The sequence below is a fragment of the Orbicella franksi genome, chromosome 6 (assembly GCF_964199315.1).
Source record: "Orbicella franksi chromosome 6, jaOrbFran1.1, whole genome shotgun sequence".
Classification (NCBI taxonomy): domain Eukaryota; kingdom Metazoa; phylum Cnidaria; class Anthozoa; order Scleractinia; family Merulinidae; genus Orbicella; species Orbicella franksi.
The window spans coordinates 25,575,712-25,600,597 of NC_138150.1; the positions used below are offsets into that span (position 1 = coordinate 25,575,712).

At 39.1% G+C, this 24,886-nt stretch overlaps 1 protein-coding gene and 1 long non-coding RNA gene across 6 annotated transcripts; one reads left to right on the forward strand and one right to left on the reverse strand.

Annotated features, from left to right (window-relative positions):
* Window positions 1-3,119: 3,119 nt before the first annotated feature.
* LOC145489324 (galanin receptor type 1-like) lies at window positions 3,120-24,806 on the forward strand. 5 transcript variants are annotated; one of them, XM_081468287.1, is made up of 3 exons: window positions 4,313-8,831; window positions 9,417-9,599; window positions 20,335-24,806. In XM_081468287.1, exon 3 carries the CDS (start codon window positions 20,402-20,404, stop codon window positions 21,497-21,499), a length of 1,098 nt encoding a protein of 365 aa, XP_081324413.1. In that variant the 5' UTR covers window positions 4,313-8,831; window positions 9,417-9,599; window positions 20,335-20,401; the 3' UTR covers window positions 21,500-24,806. The 5 variants fall into 5 exon arrangements, with proteins under 5 accessions (XP_081324416.1, XP_081324413.1, XP_081324412.1 ...); XM_081468290.1 differs by lacking the exons at window positions 4,313-8,831; window positions 9,417-9,599 and adding an exon at window positions 3,120-3,595; XM_081468286.1 differs by having other exon boundaries at window positions 4,313-9,599.
* Window positions 9,593-15,920, reverse strand: LOC145489330 (uncharacterized). The gene is made up of 3 exons (XR_014049587.1): window positions 14,770-15,920; window positions 13,788-13,865; window positions 9,593-13,281 (listed from the first exon to the last, which is right to left on the reverse strand). It is a non-coding gene; the product is annotated as an uncharacterized LOC145489330 (long non-coding RNA).
* Window positions 24,807-24,886: the final 80 nt, after the last annotated feature.

Below are 24,886 nucleotides of genomic sequence, written 5' to 3' on the forward strand. Positions count from 1 at the left end.
TTTTCATCTGAGAAATAGATTTTACCAGAGAGTGTAATTTGTGGTTTTATTGACAAGTTATAATTTTATCTGTGATAAATTTAATACGGTAAAATCGTGCATAATCGCCCGGAAGAGATCAGAATCATCAGATCATGTTGTCTTGTTTGTCTTAGTTCTTAAAATTAAAAATATATTTACCCGGGGACTTTTCAGAAATTACAGCGTTCCTCTCTCTGCCCAGTGCTCATCAGTCTCGGTATCGCGCTCAAATTCCCACTAGAGTAGACTGCGAGTAGTCTCTTTTTCGCTTAGCTCGTCGTGCGTGACGCGAAAGAAAACCGCGAGAAAAAAATGGTCGCGTGAAATTCTGGGGCGAGGCGCGTGCTTCTCGCTCCCAGGAGTTCACGCGGCCATTTTTTTCTCGCAGTTTTCTTTCGCGTCACACACGACGAACTGAGCAAAAGAGGGACTACTTTTAGTCTACCACTCGAGCGACCAAAATTTTTTTTACACACACTATGTTTCGCAAAGTATCTTAAAGAAACGGAGATTGAAGCAACTTTGAAATATCAAATCATTTAATGAACTAATTTATTACATGGAGGAGAGTGTTTTAATGGGAACTAAACCACCCGTAGATTCCATACCCCACTTCATCCCAACGTCATTCCCAGGCTCTCTCTCTTCTCTGCCTCCCTCGTTTCTCCCGAAGGGAGGCAGAGAAGAGCGAGTCTGGGAACGAGGTTGACTTCATTCAGGATCCGAGTGGCTGATTTTTCGTATGTCACTCTTGCGAGTGTCATTTCGTTCTTTGACGTCACGATTCCCGTCTTTTCCAGCGTTGAATGAACTTGGTTTCTTGCGTCGTTTTCTGTTTAGAATTATGGCGGTGGCAGGCAGATTTGTTTTGCTAATTGACGAAGAAGCGAATGAGTTTTCTGAAAGACTTGAGAAAGAGAACACCGGGTTCTTTGTATTTTCTATGAAGCTCACCCGTATTTGTAAAACTTGATTATTTGAAAACGCAATAAAGGTCATAAAATCGGTCATGTCAGATATTTGGTCTCCAAATAGTAAAAAGAACATGCATTACACGTTTGCTCAAAGATATGAATTTTACGCTTCATGGAAAAAACGTACAATATCTCACTCGTTCGATGCGCCCATTCGTGAGATATTGTTTTTGTCAATCGAACATATCTTCTCGCCACCTTGCCACCGTGTAATACATCCTCTTATGATATGTGCTCGCGTACACTACTACAAGTTTCAGACGTTTCAATTCAACCTCATTCCCAGCAACCTCGTTACCAGGGGCAGGAAGATGAGAGAACCTGGGAACGAGGTTGGTTCCCAGAGGCCACGAATTCGTTTGGCCAACACCTCGGCCCTAGGACGACATTGGTTTCAAATAACAATTTAGTCAGAGACTAAAAGGCAGACAGTCAGTGAAATGCAGTGTAAACGTAAACCGAGGTTTACAAATACGAGAGAAAGTTCCTCTGGTATGCTTAACTTAATGATCCCAACCACCGCACCTAAAGTTTTAAAAAAGACAATAAAATGCTGGCTTGTTTTTCTTGTTTTGCCTACGATTTGGTCCATAAACTTGGGAAAAAAGAAGTTAACTTGAGCTCACGGCTGTTCAATAACATCTTTACACGTAGCAAAATTAACTGGAAATCATTATTTGAAGAAAATTTAGTTTAATTTGATTCTTCGCTCTCGATTCGACCTCATCGACGATCACCTAATAGATCCTCATAAACACCTCGAGCTTATAATATAATTTGTTAAAAAATGTTTAGCTGTCAATTAGCAAGCTCTTTTTTTCTGTTGCGAAACAAGAGGGAGGGCTTTCGCGACTTTTGCCAAACACTGAAAACAGCCATATCTTAGGCGGTGAAATGGCAGACAGATCCTCTTTCGCTTAGTCCGTCGTGCGTAACCGCAAGAAAAATACTTTCCGCGCGAAATCCTCAGGATTTCACGCGGCCATTTTTTCTTCACGTTTTATTTACGGTCACGCTCCACGGACTAAGCGCGTAGTGTAGTTTTGATCTTTTAGCCGGCGCTGGCGAGAAAGACCTACTGCGCACCAAGACTGCTAGAAGTTCTCTTCACACCCAGCCATCGTATACTCGGATAAGAGCAGGGGCGGGGACGATCAGGATAAAACAATCAATGATGTTAACTAGGTTCGAGATGCTCCTTAAAGAATTTTTTTATGAACACTGGACAAATTAATATAGAACCCAGATTTCCCACGGCCAAGCGTCATACAGAGTGAGATCTGGGTACGAGATTATGGACAAATGTCAGTGGCTCAGTGCGCGCGCGAGTGAACACTTGAGGAACTTATGTTGTTTGTTTGCCAGATTGGGGAGAATTTTGACCAGAAAATTATTGCCGAGTTGTCCGGTAAATTTAAATATTCTGCTTGTTTCGTAATGGTCTTGGAGAAGATTAGAATTAGTTAAAAAGGTCTGCTCTTGTAGAGTTCGGGTTGTACGCTTGGCGCCGACGTGATAGGTTGGGCTGAATGGAATTTCCTTCTCCTCATTTCCTTATGACGTAGCCTTTTACTTAGTTTACGAATTCTTTGAGCCACAGGTAGCCCAAGCACGGAAAATGAGCGTCTGTCGGTATTTACACACAGGTTACGCAACAGTCGAAATATGAGGATTTTTGAAAAAATTTGAACGAATATTGAAAAAAATATATATACTTACCTTACTTCAGGTTTGTGTTTCTCTGTTTCTCGTAACGTGTCCAGATCGATTTGTGACCTTGTTATTTTCGATATATTTCACTGCCTTTTCCTTATCAATTATAAAGAAAAGAACCGTTTTCTCTATACTTGCTTATATTTCGACTGTTGCGTAACCTCAGAACTACTATATGATGCATAGGACGCTCACTTTTCCGAGCCTAGGATACCTGTGTGCGTGTTCTCAGAGAGCGCTCGGGATTCGCACTCCGCAATTCCCGTTGCTTATTTCTTTTACGAAGTTAGCGATTGTAATCACTCTTATTTTAATTTCCTGAGACCTGACGGATTTTGTGAACGAAGAGGATATTAAACTAGTACAATTAGACAGATGCCTTTATTTGAATTCGTGATTTCCATCGGCCATTACGGCGCATTCATTGCTATTTTTACCATTTGTCGCTTTTTTCTGCTCGCAAAGCGTGATTCGACCTAAAAAGTTGGGCTTTAATTCCATGCAACAAGTCATATCCAGACTGCTGCTGCCAAAAATGCGAGTGAATCACACAATTTTAGCACAGGTACATATTTCATGCATTGGGGCTGGCTTCATTAATCTGGGTAAATTCAATGATAAAATGCTACAATTTGTTCGTCATTACGTACAAAACAATATTTTGTTTTTTTAATTGAGCCGGCTAATGGTTGCCAGAAACGCCATCACGAAAATTGATGCATTCTTATTTGTCTATTTACTTTGTCAATTTTCCCATTCATCGTTTTCAGATTGGTAGATGCGATCAAGTACACTTTCACGAAGGAAGTCGAACTTTCACACCTCTTAGAAAACAATCAAAGCAATTTTCGCCCGCCATGAGAGCCATTTGACTTCGTCGTATATCGGTGGGTAAATCTTTTGCATTGCTTTTGTATATCTCAATTAATCATACCGTACATGCAGAGGAAAGGTTACGAGAGGCGAGCTCTCGTCAATCGATGACGTGCATATGTAAAGCAATTATTTATTTTCGATCGGACGGTGGCTGCACGCACGCTTTAACCAAATTCAGCAAATGTTCGTCGGTTCAAGCTGGCGTAAAACGCTGATCTTCCAGCTTAATTTTCATTATTATTTACGTATGGGAGGGGAAAACGACCTAGGCTGTAAATTTTAAAAAAGTATGGCTTGGTAAAACGGCCCAAAAGTATTACAGTTTGCAATCTAAGACTAACCCGTGAACGAGAAACAAAAATGATACAGATTTTCAGTTTGATTTGCTTATGATTCTTTCCTGGGAGCAAAAATACATGATGTGAACAGAATAGACAAAGAAGGAGATTAAGAGATAGTAAGTTACATAGCCAAACATAAATTATACAACCCTATTCAAGCTAGATTAATTTTCTCTAATCCCTTCCTAGAAAATTGTTTCCTTAAAAGCCTGTTTGTTTTTACTCTTGGTTTGTCTATTCATACATTTATTTGCTTTTATTTTTATGTTTTTTTCCTTGCCCTCTATACTGTTCGGTTGTGACCTGATCAAAAAATCGTGTCAGTTGAGAGCAAATATTTACATTGTGTTTTTCACCTTTTTATGCCGATTGCCGTGTGTGTGTTAATCGGAGTTAAATCAGTAGCTTTTACCGATTAAATGGCAGACATGCTTTAATTTTTATGAGGGCAATTGCATTCTGAAATGGAAGGCTTGCTTTTCAATGTGCCCAGGATTTGGTAAGTTACAGTAGCTATTGCCAGAAATAACATTCATTCGTAGAACATCACAAATAGTCCATTGTTTGCATTTTGGCAAACTAGGTAAAGAAAAGATGAATTATGCTAACACCATGTAACAATTTTTTAGTTCTTTTAGTTTTTAGATTAGTATCGGATGTTCCTTCATTCCGTGATCTAGTCTAATCGTCTCATCAATTTATAAAACTCGCAAAGTACAACATCACCGCTAAATTTTGCATGTAACTGATGTAATAGGCTCGTTTTCGACAAAAGACGTGCAATTTTTTTTTTTTTTGCTCATGCCTAATAGAAATTTGGATTTCATGCAGCAAGAATGCTGAGTTCTTTATTAAGATTTTCTTGTCACGAAGCACAAAAATTTCCTTTGCAAAAAAATCCCATTTCTGCCCCTAAATTTAAAAGCTTGCATGGTAATGCGCAATACAATAGGCATCTTTATTTGGGCATGTTCTTAGCTGCCATTAGCAGATGTTGGTAAACACGTTCTCGCGCTATCCTGTCTGATTGTTAGCGCAATAATAACTTATTTTCCCTATTGTTTGGTGGGCAAATTGAATGTCATCTTCCTTACAAACATATTCACGATCACACATTTAAAGATTGACAGGAGAATTATGGGCGCTGTGCTGAAAAGCGCGCGCTAAACCCACTGATAGAGTATTTTTGTTGTCATCGATTCTCGGCTTTATTTTATGCCTTAGTGACCTTAGTCTGAGGAAAAATTACCTGCCTTTACAGTGGGAGGACAGGATGAAACACAGCTATCGTTTTCATCAGGTAGATTTGCAGTGTTAGGGATTTGAAATTAATATCAGTTAGTAATGTGTATCTCCGGGATTCCTTAGAAATATTTTAACCTGCAGTGAAGACGCATTTCACCCATGAAGATAGGTGCTTGTCCTTGATGCCAAACGGCTGAGGACAAGCTGACAAGTACAAGGAATATAAGTTAGCTTCATGACCCCAAGGTGTCCGCCCTCTTCGTTCAGATAAGTTTACACGCACGACTTTCTAAAGAGATGATTTGCGCGGGAGAAAAGGGCTGGTTCAAACCAATTATGTACAACTCCGTAACAAAACCGATCTAAGATTTAATATTGAAGAAGATTTACTTCCAGGTAGAAAAACAAACAACACACGCTACATGAAGCAGTCATTTTTGACAATTTCCATAACTTTGAATGGAATCCGAGTAAACATCTCCTACAAAATTTATTGCCTTCTCAGCTCTGTCAGTCAAAAAATCAATTAGTCTGTAGAGGACGAAATTAAAACGCAAAGATATACTTTTATAGACGTTCTACACCGAATTATCACAACAAAGATATGGAACAAATCTCACTGCACCGGAAAAAGCAAGCAAGTTAGTTTTTTGGTATAGGGGCTTAGGATGCAATCATAGCTACGAGGTAGAAACTTTCGGCTTTCGAGTTCACCTGTATATTTCGAACGAATTCAAAAATCACAAGCACAAGCCCGGCTAAAAAAATAATTTTCTTCCATAGCAAACTCAGTCGGGATTGGCCACACCAGATGTTCAACGACTTAACAGGGAATTAAATCGGGGTAGAGTTGAATTTTATCAGCAAACCGTCATTGCAATCCTTTTTTTACCTTGAGCTAAAAAAGGTATAGGTTCATCGACATTTTATGAATTTTTCAAAAACATTTTCAGTATTTCTTGTCTTCTGCCAAATTACCACTGAAATTTTAATCAGCTTGTCTGTCGTCGCTTTGACTGTAGTGGGGTGTTTTAATTTCTTTACTTATTTCAATCTGAATTCTCGACACTGACAGCTTGCACTTCTTCGTTCTATTTTCCGCAGAACATACCACCGCACAACGAGAAAACGACTTCACTGACTTACGCCTAGCTTATCACAGAGAATTCTCTCCATTTTGTTGCCCTTTAAATTGACTCAATAGGTGGTTAAATGGAATCTTTTTATTTGCTACTTAAGGTTTGTAAACACGTCCATTTTCATTCTAATTGCATGAAAGAGGTTTGAATTATATCTTAATCAGACTATTTGAAATAAATTGGTGTGTTGCTTTTATCGCACAAATTTTCCGCAATATCACATTTGTAAACATAAAACATTTTGTTTCCTAATTTCTTTTAATTTTTGTCAGTTTGGGGCTTAAAACGAGTTAGGCGAGAGCAAAAGTAAAACTGCTGATCTTGCAGCATTACAAAAAAATTACAATGAAAATGCCGTCTATAAGCCCTGGATTTTTTAACAAGTTCATAGGCTGCTAAAAGGTAAGGTAAAGTTAAATTTTGTGTTTGAGCCTAGTCAGGTCGGCGCTTATCCCAGTTTCCGTAACATTAAGCGACTTCGAATATTTCTACTCCCCCTAAGATGGGATGCTAGTCCATCGCAAGGTTACCCCCAGCATTAAATTCGCCGGCAACTATTTATAAACTTGGGTGGAGAGAGGCACTGTGAAAATGAAATGTCTTGCCCAAGAACACAGCAAAATGACCCCGGCCAGGGCTCGAGCACGGACCACTCGATCCGCAGTCCAGCCTCGGGAGTCCAGCGAGCTAACATTAACAAAGTTACTAGAAAAATACACCAGAAATAGAAAATAGAAAAAAATATTAAATGCGCGTTTCAGAAGAGTAATGTAAGAAAGCTTTCTGTCCAGGCCACTGAAATAAGAACATAGATTTATAAATGAGAACTTTTTTTAAAGTAGGTTTTGCGCTCACGTTCAGTGTTTGCTTTCGATTCCGTACCCTGAAACTAAAATCTATATTTACTTCATTCCTTGCTTTGTTTCGTTGACTTTTTTTCAACTCAAACATTTAGATTTTTAAGAGGAAATCATTTTATTATTTCAGTCATTTAAAAATTCGGTTTGAAAAATTTTGCCGTAATTACTTTTACCAGCTTGATTTTTCTGTATACACTTGAGCCTAAAAGCGAGTGCTCACGGAGAAAAATTAGCAAGTAGGTTATTTAGTTATGCAGTTGATTTTGTAATGGTATTTAAAACTCGCCCCATATGTGCCAAGAAGGAAAATCTATTTCAGCCGAAAACCTTTTTTAACGGCTCCTGCTATTTAAGCTCGATCAAAGTCTGATTAAGGGTAGCACAGGTCCTCAAAACTTCGCCAATTCTTGGATAATCTCGGGCAATTTCCGTGAAAGAGTCAAGTCGAAAAGAACTTTAGCTCAGGGTTTGTCACAAAAACAGTACAGCTTTAAAATTTGGACTTTCCGAGGACAATTTAGTTATATTGTAATGTGTTCTAGATATAGTCGCTCTGTATTTTGTTTCTACTTTCTTTGCGTGAAATCTTTTGTTCTGAAATTTTTTTTGTGCTTAAGACGTGACTGGAAGAAGGACATGCGAATGTACGTAACGCGAACGGAAATTGTGGTGAAACCAGTGGGCATATTCACCTTACAATATAAAATAATCGCCCTTTCTCCAGTTTTTGCCAGGAAATGGCACGGCGTCAGACCTATCTATACAGAAATATTTTTACCTTGACTAGATTTCCAGAACTGGCTTTTAAATTTGCCCCAAGACGTTTTAGAAATGGAAGTAAATTTCAGAGGAATAGAATGAAAGTTTTACATGGAACATCGTTCACAACGCAATCTGCGGTTTTATCTGTTTTTTTTGATCTAGCAGTAGATTCGGAAAAATTAAAGCTGCTGTGAAATGAAAAGTTCTCACTTATACTAAAGAGTCTGTTATTAAATTTGCATAAAAGTATTATTATCTCGTTGTTTCTTTTTCACAATTTTCGCGAGTGGTAATGACCTCACAACATCTTTGGTACCGAGAAACGGTGTACCAATAAAAAGAAAAGCTCTTTCACCTATTTGTGAATATATCGCCGCTAAAATCGTTTCAAGGAGAAATAAATTTTGGACGTTTAACATTTAGAGACGGTTCTTAGAAACGTGGATTAAATGGTTTCATTTAATGACCAAACGGAGTCATTTCTATAGTACAGTTTAAAAACCTCACAAAAGAGCTTGCACCTTGCTTTCTTATGTTTATGCAAAATGTATACGTATACAATGATAAGTTAGGTGTCATCTCAAGTACATCTTGTCTCATTTGCAATCAAGATATGAATTTAGGACGCAAGTATATTTGATGCTCAAACTGTTTTGAGGAAAGATCCGCAAATATCGTTGTTGCAAAAGGTGAGGAGCTTTGAACTTTGGTGTCTGAAAAACGGAGATGGAACTGTGCACGGTTTTGAAATATTTTTGAGACAGTCGGCAAACATACAAATGTTCTGTATACCTGTTCATTTATTACCGGTTGTGAAAGTAGATATTGGCAGATAGCTGAATATGTCTGATGTTTTAGCCTACAGGAAAACGAGAAACGAAACAAAAGGTATTACAAAAGGTAAGCTCTTGCTCGCAATAATATAAAGCAGATTAAACCAAGATAAAACCTGGAAGAAATTCATAGAATCTTTTTATTTTGAAATCCTTGTAGCACGCCTTCAAAAAAACTTAGACGGCAGCAATTCAAACCATCGTTGGCTTATTACAGCTCAATTAATTTCAGTTCTGAAACTGCATTTAAATAAAAGTGCCTAAATAACGATATTCAGCTTTCGAAACAAACTCGGCTATCGTTGAAAAATACATCTTGATCGATTTAAAGACAAAGAAGATTTCCTTTGAGATACCAATGTCTCAACTTTTCTAAAGCGAATTCTTGGTCGAAGAATTTCGCAACACCCTGGGCATTGAATTGATTGTATAACAGGTTTAATTAAGACCTGGCACAAAGACTGGGTCTTCTGAGTGAAAATTAACGGCCCGTGTGCTAAGAAATACTCAATCAACATGGCCAAGATAGCGAACTTTCTTTTGTATTTTTCTATGTATGTTTGTATATCTATCCGTATATGGTCCAGGTGCTTTGCTTTTTGTTCACTGTTCCTCCTACGCGCTGAGAATCTCTTCTGAACTATCGTTGCAGAATTGTCAGTTTGAGAAACCATTCCGGCCTATGATAGTATTTTACTGCTGTACCCTCCAAAGATGCGAAAGCGGTTGCTAACAGTGTGTGAGTAATAGCGAAATTTCTAGTAACAACCATGCAGAAGAACTGAGAATCAACAGAGTATAGTACCGAATCGGCTCATTTACATTTACTGCGAAGGTAAGAGATTATGAATGCGAAAATTTGAACATAAAATGATAAAACATAATGAAATATCTAATAGGAGAATTCAAATGCCCAAGTCGAGTACAAGCCATCATTAGCAAATGATATCCCATATATTGACACCATCCTTAAGACTGAATTTTCAAAGTTAAAGTTCTTTAAGACCTTAAATTAAGCTAAGCTAGCGAGAGTTTTTAAAAAAAAAACTTAAGTTCTTATATAAACGTGTTACCTGTTACCATACTTCGATAAAAGCGCGGTGCATGTGGCCAAACAAAAATAATTAAGGATGGTGTGGACAAGCAAACATGTTTTAAATTTTTCGGTACCTCCTTCAGAAAAAAGGTCAACTCTTTACGTTTTCCTTTTAAGTTTCATTCCACATTCAAAGCTCGGACGTACTACCTAAGTGGCCTAATTATGACAAAACTTAAATAGTTAAAAATTTGGAGTCGACTAACTAACACCGTATGAAAGTACGCCCATTGCGGGTACAAAAATATAATTTCTTAAAACATGAAAAGCTCAGCAGCTTGCATGCATGTTCGTGTACATAAGCTATGACAGGCCAGACAGTTAGCAAGCCCGTGGATGACATTTGCTTCCTTTTTAAACAAGCGTTTCAGTAAATAATGGACAAGCAATTTTGTCTGCGAACACCAGGCGTAACCGTTGATAAGTTACCGCGGCCGATGAATTTGCGCAATCTACAGAAGAAAAAAAAAAACGCAGCCTGCGCTATTAAAAAACATTCCCCCCAAAAGGTAAATGGCATTTACTTTTTTAAAAATTCCTTGAGCCCGAGCTTTAGCGTGGCTTTTAGACGAAAACGTCTACATCACCAGCCAGAGGTCTTTTTAATAGCATCGCCTCAGTTGCTTTCTTTGCTTGAAGTTTTCTCTTTTTTCGCTTTCTTGGTTTTTCCGTGATAGCTAAATACCATTCTCTGAGCTGAGTTCAGGAACGGAGAGGACCGTGTGAGTTTAATGTACTTTAGTTACTTTGTTTAAGAATTGTGTCCCCCCCCCTCCTCGATTCCGGCGGAAGTAAGGAGTTTTCTGCCGATGACTGCAGGTTGCGGGGGGAGTGGTTAACAATCAGTAGGAGAAATCTGGATAGTGTGTTCTTTGGTAACTGGGCTCCTGGTGGTGCTAATTTTCTCTTGTCACTCATTAGTTGTTTCAGCTTATAAGGATGGTACACGCCAAAACTTCGTAAACACGCTTACAATAGAACCAATGAAACCCGTAAAATTCCTTTTCTGAAATCCATTCTTGAGGTGTTGATGGTCTTTGATTGGCTTGTTCTCAAGACAAATTAAAAGAATGGGTTTGAATTGACTGTCTGTGAACGTTTTTTCTGGGTCCAGATTTAATCGGTTCATTTCACTTGGAACAATACTCTTTCATAATCAGTCGGTTTGAAAAGGCTTGCCGTCATTTCCTCTCCAGAGTTTTGTACAGAGAACTGTTTCGTGCTATCACCGGCTAACCATAGAGCCCCCGCTTAAATCGTCTAAATAATTGATTTACAAGACATCAAATTTTACCTTTGGCGTTGATTGATGTTTGAGATATCAAACCCAAGGCGGACATAATACGATCGGATGAGCGTGTTTTAGCTTTAACTAGCTGGATGATCGACTCAAGGACTGTTCAAGAGTGTTATCTATCGATTGCTCCTTGAGACTCAACCGGAACCTGTTGCTGTTGCTGGTTCAGTTCTGTACTCGAATGGTTTCGTGTCGACCTCGGACAGTTTAACCTTGTGGATTAGTTGGATCACAGTAAATACAGCGCGAGGTAGGATAATGGCTGTGTTTTGATCCCTTGTTCTATGAAATAATAGCACCATTTTCAAAAGCGACAAGCGCAATAGATTAAATAATGGATTAGCATTAACGGTAGTCTGAAGCGACTTGGCACTTTTTGCAATCATGTCTTGAGGTATGTTGCTAAATATATGTCTTTCCTTGAGTTTATTCGATACCTCTTCAAACCGCTTGGCGTTTATCTTTTAGACCTTTCATTTAAAGCACGACAACACTAAGCTGTGTCTCTGATTGGTATCACTAGTACTTATGATTGAAGTGGATGTTTTTAATCATTTAATCCTCAATCGAGAGAACGCTTTTGTTTCTCAAACCAACCGTGGCTCCACACTTCAAATTATTTCTCAATTTGAATTTGCATTCGCACCTTTTAATGACTCGAAAAATTCGTTTATACCTTATTTTTATGTTTCTTATTTGGCACCGATAACGATCTTCAATTTTTTTCACTTCTGGTCACGTTTCAATGTACAGCTGTCCGCACAGCTTGCACGATTTCAGTGTACGCTAGTGTAGAGCTGTTGAGTATGTTTGCCGAACATACTGATGACTGTATGTTAGCACGGTACGAAAAATCGCCTTTACCGCGCGTCAAATGTGTTGTTAAAGGTTTTGTAAAGGTCGCCTTTGCACGCTTTTGACGATCTGTGACGCGAATCAAAGATCATCTGTGAATAAACCTTTACCACCAAATCAAAGGCGTGAAAGGCCGTTTTTACTCACCTTTGAACGCCTGTGTTTTTAGGGTTAAAGGTGATCCTTTGATACGCCTTTGCGCACTGTCAAAGGCGGGTCAAAAGTGTAATCAAATTTGTCTGCGACTCGAGTCAAAGGTTTGCTAAAGGCGTGGTCGAAGATGCCTGTGACGCAGGCCAAAGGTTTGTCAAAGGTACTCTGCGCGTTCCGCGCTCGCGCGTCTCGCCCGAACTTCTCGCTCGCGCTCCTCTTTCGCGCTGCGCGACCGTTGATCACGTTTCGCGCGATCCACATCTTATACGCTTTTTTCTGCTTACTACACTAGCTTTGTGGCTCCGCATACGAAAGATGCAATTAGATCCGTACTCTTGATTTATGTCTGACAAGTTTTGAAGAATATATCAACTTTAATAAGGTTATTTTGTACCAAACTATTGACAAATGTTAACGGAAAAGCGGCCCGGAAAGATCATTGCGCCTAATTTTAAGAAAATAAATATGTTCAACTTCATCTCAGTTTCAATTTTTTCCCCGTTTTTATCAAGAGTAAATACCTTCAAGTACCTTACATAAATGTTCTGGGCTTCAGGTTTCAAAAAGCCACGTTACAGGCTTGGTTTCAAACTACACGTAATGAGACTGATCATAAGGAAAACATTGTTCTGTCTATCGTGAAAACAACAGTCAACAAATCTTCCATGGTACAAAGTGCATTTATCTAACATTGAAGTACTACGGCTAAATTCTCAGTTCCTTAAATTTACTAGACCAGACTAGACAATAGGGAAGACAACCGACAAAATTTCGGGAAAGATATACCAAACTTCGCACAAAAGTCAACTAGTGTATAAGCGTCCTTTCCAGATGGCACGTACAGTCCGTTGCATGGAACTCCTTATGTTTTGGCAGTTCTCCTTTTCTGCTTCTTGCACTTGCTCATTCTTGCATTATAAGTGGAATGGAATACAGTGTTTTCCACTTCTTTCTCATCAAAGTGGTTAAACTGCCTTGTTGGGGGTCAATGCCAACTAAAACCCCATTATTTCTAGGGAAGACACATTTTGACAAAGTCTAAGGCGTTGACGAAATTAATCAATGCATCTTCACTGGATAAGTCCATCCTGTCGACCACTGGTTGTCCGCATTTGTCTAAACAGAAGCAAACAGACAAAAACGTTGGAAATGAATATTAAGGGTGAATCTTGGCATTCTATTCCTTAAAGTTTGCCTATAGTTTTTGCTAATATCACATTAATAAAACGTGACCAATCAGATCATTACTCCTCCTTCGAATAGTTTGTGCTTCTGTCAATAGTAGCCTTTTTTCTGTATTTCTCTCCACTCTACTCAGAGATTTGGTCACACAGGTATGTCATTAAGAGCCAGTTGAACAAGCTAATTTCACCAGCTGAACAAGGGTTATCCCCAGCTAGAATTTCATAAGAGAACAAAGACTTGGGGTCATTTTAAAAGTGTACAGCTTGGCACAAATAAACAAAAAGCCTAGAGCCAGTTTACCGGTCCATCTGTCTGCATGTCTCTTAAAGACATCTTACAGACCTCTTACAACAAAGATCTTTTATGGTTGCAGAATAGCAATCTAAAAATCAACAAATCTGACATAAACTGTGACAAGAAATGAGGAATACACACACCTTTCGGAATATTGTTGTTCCTGTGTAATTTCCACAGATCTCTTCATGTTCAGTGGTGTAATCTCTTTCCTTATTTTCCTTGTAGATCATATGTGAAAAGGAGCATATAAACATATCAAAATAATTGCACATTTGATTAGTAAACAGTTAGCAACTACTTGTACACTTTTTTCCACTGGAAAAAATTCCTGAAATTAAATGATTTAACATGAGACATGCCTGCATGGAATCGCATGGCTCATTCATTGAAACAAAAATCCAGTTCAAGATGATGAATACAACCACTATGATTCCCAGTGCAGCCGCATCTCATAGAGGGAAATGGCTATTATCCAGTCAAATTTGCCAACAAAATTTTAAATTGAGTAAAAGCAAATAAATGTCTTTGTCAATTTTCTTTTACTAAGTTATTATCAAATCCTCTATGCCTTAAATTTTCTACTGATCCCATCAATAGTTATGAATTAATCATATTATTAATTTTGCTTGGAAAAATTTGGTTTGGAAACCTGATGGCCAAACCAAAACAGTCGATATTGCAGACAACCCCTCAAAATTTAGATTCAAAACTCAGCTTTTACCAGTCAAAAACCAACGTTTCCTGAGACTGGTTTGCAACATTCTGCAACTTTGATTCATTTACCAAAAAGATTCCTACCCCTTGCATGTTTTCAATAACATTTTAATTACTTAATTTTCATCCAGGTGAGCCAGTTGATGTATTTGTCCCTTAAGAAAGACAACATTTCCTTACTTGCCCTTAAATGAACCAAAAAGAAACAACTTTTTTTTCACAGAGTGAGACTGTAATAAAAATGATCAATTAAAATAACATTAATAAGCTATAGCTAGGTTTTCAAAATCTATTTATATCCTTTCTTTACTGGAAAAAGATATTAAAAGTTGTGGCTGAAGAAATTATAAGATGGTCTATGCTACAACTTATAGAAATAACAAATGAATATTCCAGCCTTTTACTCACCAAAATGTTCTGATGTTTGCACACTTTGGAGCATTGCATGATTTAACTGCATCTGAGTTGACTATGAGCTACAGAGTTGTATATTGTATCCTCTCCCAGAATTTATTCTGTTAATTTCTTCAGTTCTTCTAGAGTGGCTAGCTGAAGGATAAAAACAACATAATCATAAGCAAATTTTCACTAGTCACATATTTATTGGCATTTAATTGTCTACTGCTCAAAAGACCAAGACATGAAACTCTAAGACTACTGGTATTGTCCAGAGAGGTCGCATAATAATATTATTATGGGGTCAGCTTTTTAATTTGCAACTAATGGCAAGTTTGATTTTTTATCAAACATTGTAACAATTTCACCTACTAACAGATAAGCTGGATTATGTGTACTAAAGACATCCGTGGTTGAGTGTCAATTGATACCCTAGATCGATCCTCTAAATCGACTCTCTATCAACACCCGATCGATACTCAATCAACACTCCATTGACACCTCGGTTGACACTCAATCTACATTTCTATTACTCAGTTTTGCAAATGTCACAGGGTAGGTGCATTTGATCACCTGGTATGACACCATTCTTAGCCCAGGAGACAGTTCAAAATGTCAAATGCCTGGCAGGTTCAGGGTGGGGCGGGGGGGATGGTTGGGCAGGAGATAGTGGAGTTCCAAATGACTGATCCATAAGCCTGATACAACAAATATCAAAACATATTTTTACTACAATTGCTACTGATCTCGCTATCTCAGTGGTCAAAATTTGTTGTGGACTCACTCAGCTGCGCTTCGTGAGTCCACAACATTTTGACCACTGTGATGGTGCGTATCATTGTCGATAAGAGTACAGACCACACTAAACCACATGCAATTTGTTAAATTCAACCCAGTGGAGTCATTTATCAACATTAATGAACAAACATCATCATAATTTCAACTGTGGCAACAAACAGAGCTTTTTTTCAATAGAATGGTAACTAGAGACAAAAGCAGAAACTTATCCATAGATTAAATTTTCAGGGTCAACAACTCTTTTAATGGTATAATGAATATGATAATTAAGTCAGGTCGTGATGGATTGTCATGCATGGCTGACTGAGTTTTTCCTTCAATGCAAATTTCCTTTATATTTACATGAGCTTTCTTTCAAGGGAATTGTTTAAGTTCAGAAATTACCAGAGGCATTGTGCACAACCATTTATACGTAAATAGCGTTAAATTTAAGCTTAATTATTAAGTTACGTTTATTTCAAGCACTGATCATGCTAAAATCTATGCTATGACAGACACTTCAATTTAATGCACAAGACTTGACTGAGTGAGAAAAAAAAAATATCTTTGTCAACGTTTGTAAATAAGTATATGTGAATTGAAAATAAAGTTTGGTCTTTCTTAACGAAGAGCTTTGCCGATCAACTGTGATTCAGTCAAGTGCAATTAACCTTCGACCAAATTGTTTTCACTGCCGAGGATCTGCCTTGCCATAAATATACGCAATTCACAGCTCTTTATGTAGCCATTGCTGCGTTTAATTTACTTTTTAAACTCCGTTATTCTCTGAACATTGAAAACAAATGAACGAAATTCAGAGACTTACCTTTTCCTGGTCCAAAACACAACGAAAATTTCACCAAGGCCGCCATAATGAAGCCAAATGAAGAAACATAGGCACGCAAGGCGTGCAAGAGTTATTTTTTTGTGTGAAGTGGAGACAGAAGCATTTATGGTACAGTAATGATTTAGTTAATTTGACAAGATTTTTCGGTTGCGATGTTACATCGGTCATGGTAAGATCGCTAAATAGTAAGCCATAAAATGTTTGACTGAACAAACTACAGTAATCTGACACGTCTCCAGATTAATGTAGATACCATCTTATTTTCTAACAGGCAATTTGATTCGTTCTTTGATACAACCCGTACTGTGATTGGTGTGACATGCGCACATACATAACTCCCTCACTCACCGGTCACATAACCCTTCCAACCCCCAAGAGGAATTTTTGCTCAAAAATACTCAAGTTAATTTAGAGACTTTTTCGCATTTTATACGAGTCGTAAGTTTGCCTTTTTACACAACACAACACAACACAACTTCAACGAAAATAGAAAGAAAGAGAAAAAAACCTCTGACACGTTGAAAGTCTGATTAATTAAATTGCACTTTAACTTGGTGCCACGCAGTCTTCAAAGAACATTTGAACAGTTTTCATACTTTTTACCTTTAAAAATATCGGACTGAAATGAATGTCATCAAATAAAACTATTAAACTGCTACTGCAGAGACGTAAAAACCTTCCAGAAATGAAAGCTTCTTTTTTGTTTAATATCCTGCAAACAATAGTCGATAACTTGTCAGCTCTAATTGAATTTACTCCCATATAAAAAACAAAAGTGTTAAGTTACCATTTGTTACTAAAGATAGCAAACATCTCGTGGGAAAGAGTGGTGACGATTCGTCCGCTCTAATTGAATTTACTCCCTTGTGAAAAACAAGAGTGTCAAATTACACTTTGTAACTAAAAAACAAAAATATCTTGTTATATTTGCATGCAACAAGAACAAAACAATCGTTACCCGCACCTACTATTGTAAACGTTAGAACTGTTTCAAATCTAAAGTCTCGTTCCCTCCAAAACATGTCCTAAGAACTAGACGCGACGATTCGTGACCTCTAATTGAATTTACTCCTTGTGAAAAACAAAAGTATCAAGTTACCTTTGTAACTAAAAATAAAACTATCTCGTTGCATTTGCATACTACTAACTCACGAACTGTTTCAAACCTCAAGGCTCATCTCGTTCATTTAACTAAAATCCTCAGCCTAACCGACAGAAAATGTGGAAGTAAACCCAATATATGAATACTTCCTCCTCTTTTATAGAAGAATGAACACGGCCGTTCTGAACTCTATCGGAATCAAATCTTCTCACATACCATTTACCTTTACAACAAAAAATTGGATTGGCTGTTTATAGTAGATTCAATCTGATTGGTGTGACATACATACATCTCTCACTCACTCACTCACTCACTCACTCACTCACTCACTCACTCACTCACTCACTCACTCACTCACTCACTCACTCACTCACTCACTCACTCACTCACTCACTCACTCACTCACTCACTCACCCATTGACCCGTCCATAACATACCCGACGCGCCGACTAAGAGGTATTTTTTTTACAAAAAAATAACTAAAAAATGTCTGCTTTCCTCACAGCCGACTTCGTTGACCTTTATTCCGATTGGCCAGAAAAATGCGGGAAGCCGCTGGCAGCCGCGTTTTCCCGCTGTTTTCGAGTTGTTTCCTTGTGCCACCTCCAGGTCAAGTGAAAACTTTTTTATTAAAAAAATACACATTGACAAAAAAGCAAGCTTTCATTTTATCGTTAAAACAGCAAAAAATACGAAAACGCAGGTTATTAGGGCGTTAAAAGCGGAGTCGCAAGATATGGCCATATTTGACCTCGCCTTTGACATGACATGACGTAGGATCAAAGTTGTACAAAGCCATGCCGCCTTTGAACGCCTGTGACATAAGAGATCAAAGGTATGCAAAGCCGTGGTGTCTTTGAACGCCTTTAACGCGCGTCAAAACTGTAGTCAAAGTTATTGACATGTTTGACCTCGCCTTTGGCAGGGATCAAATGTATGGCAAATCCATAAGATATTTGATTCCCCCTTTTACGTGGGTCAAAGGTGGAGTCAAAGTTAAGATCAAATTTGCCCTCCTCTTTGTCATGGATCAAATGTATCGGCAAAGCCATGACATTTTTGACACATTTGACGCGCGTCAAAGTTTGGATCAAAGCTATGATCATATTTGACTTCGACTTTGATCAGGATCAAATTTAGAGTAAATCCAATTTTTCGTGCCGTGTAGGCATGTGGTGGGTCCAGGATAGAGATTACAACTTCACACCAACACAAGGTACTACTGAGGTCACGGAGGTTAATACTAATTCATTCAACTGTGATTGAGTTTTAATTTGATGCTTTAAGCTCACGATGTTCCTAGCTATGATACACTGGATTTACAATTGCACGATGAACTCTTTTGCTTTTGTTACGGAGGTTCTGGCACCTAGCCATCACCACAAGTCTTTAGTATACCGCTGATGTCTCAATAAGGATCAGTTTTCTATTCAATGTAATAATAGACACTAGCACTGCAGTGATTGAATCAGTTTGTGTTTCAAAAATATAGGACAGGATATGTGTGAGTGCTGGACGATGCAGCTTATGTGACTTAATGTCTAGGAACTTGTAGATCAAGATAACAGATACGATATTACGCTTATATCATACTTGAATATTTTATACGATATCAGTTCTTTTAGTATCATTAATTTGCACTGTATGTTAACTTTTGCTGAAAGACGCAATAAGCTGTTGATGATTGTGCGTTGATGATGCAAGTTACTTTTCGCTGAAAAACAAGCAATATTTCCTAGACTTCTCTTCATTTCAAAATGGCTTGAAATGACTACCGATTTCAGCATTTAATCCCGACCCACAGGGTCTGATTAGGCACGGGAGGGGTGGGGTACCCCCTATGTGGGGAGTACCCCTGTAAGGGGCTATATAGATATGTGCGGAGCCAAAGGGTATGGTTGTTGATCCGTTTGGTCTGAAATACGTCATGGTGTCATGGTTTGTGTCCTCTGGTCTTGCACTGGACATGATTTTAGAACAAGCTACTTCTTTATCATTATAATTAAGACCATCGACATCGTACATTGTACAGTTTTGCAGTTTATTTAATGAAAGCATATAAACATAGCCCTTAATATTGGTCTGGACCAAGGAACTGAGAAACCAACTGCTAGTAGGCTAGGGTAGGGAACAGATTATGAGGCAGTTCTGAAATGGCTGTTGATTTAAGGGTCGATCTTAACTAGAATAGGGTATCAAATTTTAGGTCGGGTATGAAAAAGGGCAGGAAAAATAACAAATTTTGGTCTAAATTAGGGTAAGGATTTCAAGAAGCTCGCTGCATCCCCTTCCAATGTTTCTGGTAGCACCCTCCCCGGTTCATTAGTCGCACCAAATAACTGCTTATTAGCAATGATTTAAGATCAATCTCTGCTATTCGTCTTTTCATACCCAGGGTAAATACCGAACTATTCATGCTAGCACATACCACCCCACATTTGTAATCACGGATTTATTCAATCATCAGTGGCGATGCGTTGACATATTCCTTACTGATTCCCGTAGCCGTTACGCGAGAGCATTCGTATCATTATTCCCAAGTTAAAACGAAACTGAAACACCTCGGGTTTCTCCTTGAGAGATTGGGAGGGGCGCTCCTCCCAATCGCTAAGGGAAAGCCCTGGGAACGTGTGGGTTGGAAACTGAAATATTCAATATTCTTTTACGATTTTAATCAATACTTAAGTTATAGTACTCAATATTTCTTTCTCCCTTTAGGCCCGGCTGTCTAGCCAATCAGATTGCTAGCTTACGTGATTGCCGATCAGACATCTAAATTTGGAGTTCCCAATTTAAAAACTTATAAACCTTGAACAAAGAATTGCTCAAATATCGTTTTCATTTTTCTTAGGTTAAAGGAAAAACTTGCTCTCAGTGAAGCTGCCTCAACACGTGGAACATAACTTGCCACCTAAGACATGGATGATTTCAATAATTCCAACTACCCAGCGAACTCGTCCCAGCTGATGGCCGAACGTTCCGAACTGGAACCGAAGTTTGTCGAAACAATTCGTCTGAGCTTGAGCGCCATCATCTGCTCTGTTGGAATTGTGGGTAATATCTTGGTTATCATCATAACAGGCGCAAACCGCGCCAATAAAACCGCTGTTCATAAGTACATACTCAACCTGGCTGTTGCTGATATCGGCGTGCTGGCCATCTGCTATCCCTTGACTCTTGTCAAAGCCGCTGACCCGTTGCAATGGCCCCTGGGGAGGGTAGTGTGTAAGTTTTTGTACCCATCCACAGACATCTTCTACAGCGCTTCCATTGGATCTATTGTTGCCATAGCAATCGACCGGCACAGAGCGATCGTGCGTGGAATGACAGCGTACCGATCGCTGACGATCGCTAAATGGGTGATAATGTCAATCTGGCTGGCAGGTTTCCTGGCTACGGTGGTGCCTCTGTACTTTGTGATGGAATTCATCGAAAACAAACAGAATGGGACTGTCGACTGCACGCCCAAGTGGCCAAATGGCTTGACCTTCGGCCTCTATGTCTTCTCCCTCTCGATCCTCTTTTACGTCCTTCCGCTGATCTTGATATTGTGGGCGTACAGGCAAATCGCCTGCAAGATTCGCGCCAGCAAACTGCTACACAGAAAAATGCATAATATGTGCGGCAGCTACAAAAGCCCCAAGAAGAAAAAATTCGACAATGCAAACACAAAAGCGTTGAAGATCCTTGTACCGGTTGTTATTATGTTCGCCGTGACGATGTTTCCGTTCCATGTTTTTCGTCTTGTTTCTGTTTTCGTAGACTACACGAAAGTGAAGTACATTTGGGTCGTGTACCACATCTGCACCGTCTTACTGTTGACCAACAGCGCTGCCAATCCAATTATATACTCCCTTGTCAGTGACGAATTCCGACAGCGCTTCAAGGACATTTTGAAATTTAACTGGAAGCATTTTTGCCAAGAGACTAGGGGCCCTCTTGACGCTTCTATCACATATCGGGTGTCTTTGTCACAAAACTTGATTCCAAACCCAGACCGTGAAACAGACGTGTAGTGAAATAGCGCCTACATTGAGCTGTTGTTCAAAGCAGTGCTTGCTTTCAGCTCAACACACAAAAAATCGTACAGCTTTTTTCGCAAGGAAAGAAAAAACTGCCAAGTTAGGAACCGTTAAGACAGTGTCACAGAAGTGAACACTTTTCAATAACAGGTATAGAACCAAGGGAGCGAATGAAACAAGTCAGAACTAACTGGGTTATAAAGATATAAGACTGCTGGCAGCCAGTCTCTTCTCTTAGGGTCAGGCGAGTGTTTATCAGTGCCGCGCTCATGCCGCGCTCATGTCCCAATCCCTTCTGGGCTGAAACCGCTCGCCTCATAATCCCTGCCTGATTTTAAGAGAAAAACAGACTGTTAGCAGTCCATAGTGATATGTTCCGACGGGAGAAGTTACAAATAATGCCCTCGTCCTCTGCTAAAAAGAAACGTGACATAGAACTTGGGTCATTTTATCTCAAAAAATCGGTAGAAACAATGCGGCCATCCGTTACCACAGCCTCTACAGGAAACATATGCCTCTTCATTTCTGTAAATAAAAACTTCACATGACGGTCCCTCTAAGACAACAGTAGCTAACAGTTTTAGGCCATCAGAACAATACCAAAAATTGTAAGTAATTCTCTTGATGATGTTTGATCTATTGTCATTAGGTTTCATGGTCACAACAAAATGCTTAGAGGTTATTCTGAAAGAGGAAAAGAAAATATAAATATCTATAAAATAAAATATTCAAGTTATTCTTAAGAGGAGAATGACTGTCTTATACGAACCGCGAGCCAGTTTTATAGCAAACGGAAAGAAATGTGGTGCATTAACTACAAATTTTCCCCAGGAGAATATATCAGTTTTTGTTAACTGTTGTATTGCACACGTAGAGCGGACTTACAATTATAAGTATAAATATCGACAGCTCAGTGAAATTGTATTTCGCAAGTTTTAAGTTAGTGTTCAAAGAGCCCACCCGTTCAAAGGGTGAAAATAAAAGCCACCTGTGAAATAATTGAAAATTGCTAAACGCCACTTAAAGTTATTATGGTTATGCTAGTATAGCTGCGTTTCTTTTCATCAGTAAACGTGGCTATCATATTCAGATTTTAGAAAGTAAAATAACCAAGTTTGTAAGCCATTCGGCTGCAGCCGTTGGGCTACAAAATTATACTGGTAAATAAACGTGAGATATGAGATGCAGAGCGTGTCTAGTTAAACTTCATTAAATTAAACGGAGTGGAACTGTTGAAGAACAGATAATTAGCTAGCCCTCTCCTAAAAATGTTTGAAGACGCCAGATTGATAACCAAAATCTTTCTCACACGACCCGTAGACAAGCGCCATTGTGAAGTAGAGGGTCGAAAGGCCATCTCGAAGATGAGCTTACCCGCTAAACTGCGCTCGTTTCAACACTTTTTATGAATTTATTAGAGAGTCTGTTTCAAAGGCTACCGTCCGGAAATTTCTGTCGGCTGAATCAGATCAGCTGTCGATCCTTGTTGGTCAAGGGAATTCCCTAAGGCTTCAGTCAGAGACACTGAAAATAGTTTGTTTTGGTCTGATGGCGCTTGTTTATAGATTTAAAGAACACTCCAAGAATGTTTGATTTCTTTAATTAAATACTATTAGTGAAGGGGTTAATGACATCCTTAAAATATTGAATACAACTGAAATTAATTACTTTAATTAAACATCAACAAAAGAATGATTAATTAAATCTGAGAAATATCATGTCCCGAGGCAGCATTAAGTAACATCATCAGCTGGTTGATTGATGTAAAGCTGAATGAATTTGTGAATTGATGTATTCATTAATTTAGTTTCTTTCCCGGCGCTTGGATTCATTAAACGCAAACCGTTAAACAGCAACCTTACCTTCGACGCAGGTTTTTGTAGCCCCCCAGCCCCCCTCCACAGGAACAGCGGAACTGCCATTACGAGGCCAGCACAGTGAACTAGCATGAAACAAACTGGTACTGATGCTCGAAACGCGACTCAGTCCCGTTTCTCCCCACAGTCAAGTCTCTCAGTTTGAGATCTGGGTACGAAACTGGCAGTGCGTTCACTGGCTAGTGCATGCTGGGGCGGATCTAGGGTTAGGGGGTGGGGGAGTTCGGGGGTTCGAGTATTCAGTCTAGCCCCCTAAATTAAAAGAAATGAGACATTGATGAACACGCTGACTTGTCGTCAGAATGCCGGAAATCCCACTTTCGAGGACCTCAATTTAAAACAATTTTCTGGGGTAGGATGCTCCCGGACCCACTTACAGGGGAACGCTGTCGGCGCTTCGGTCCGTGCCTCCGTATCTCAAACCCCGTTCTCCAAAATCCTGTGTCCGCCCCAGACATGTGACTAACCGGCGCGGTTCTTGTCCCGTCACCAATGCCGGGTTTAAATCTTGGGCAACTGACATGTTTTACTGTGAATGTTCTCCAAGCAGAAAAAAAATCCGCGAACTCCATGGTTTCTTCTTTAATTGTGCTTTTAGCTTCAGACTCCATGAACGAGTCACCTTGTGCCTCCGTTTCAAAACGAGTCCTCGTGCAAAAAACCTTTCATATGAAAATGAGTTTGATTTGCATGAAAACGAACCTGTAGGTGGAACATATCTTCATATGAATGGTTGCGCTCGAAGACTCGTTTTGACGCAGAGTCGACAGGAAATTCGGAAATGGTCTATTACCTTGGCTATCAAAGAAAAATGCCTTTTTATTGTTAATAAGCCAAAGAGAAACTATTGACGAGAATCGACGAAAGACTGCCAACTCTCAACTGCCTTTATCAAATACACAAACTTTCCTTACTTAGCTACAGGGACCCTAGCCTGATGTCAGAGTCCAATAAAACATAAATTCAGGACTCGTAAAACTGCTCACTCAGATGACGGTATTCCACGACTTCCTCAAAGGTACAAAATCTAATACGTCCAAGATGGTGTACAAAATATTGAAAAAAACTAAGGTTACAGCAGCTGTATATTTTATTCTCAAAAGAGGTAAAAAAGAAGTTTTTTTGTCGAGTTTCCAGTAATTCTAAGAGCGAGGCGACTTGATTGTGGCGGCCATTTGTAAGTTTTAATACGAATTCAACAGGTGCGAAATCTGCAGCCGAGAAATCTTCGGAAACCGCTCGTAGCTCTAACGAACTTTTCGGCGCGCAAGCTGATGACCCAAAATGTTTCGAATTTTCTCGGTATTCCCAGACCACGTAAGGTTTTGGTTCTAGACCTCGCATAAGGTAGTCTACTCACAGCCGTTTTTGGGTTGTCACGCAACGCTAGTTGGAAGAAGCGTTGCGTGACGACCCCGCTAAGGTTCTCTGGACTCGCGCCAGCTGACTAATGTCGCATTGCATTTGATCTGTAATATATTAACAGGTTTATAAACAAGTGCAA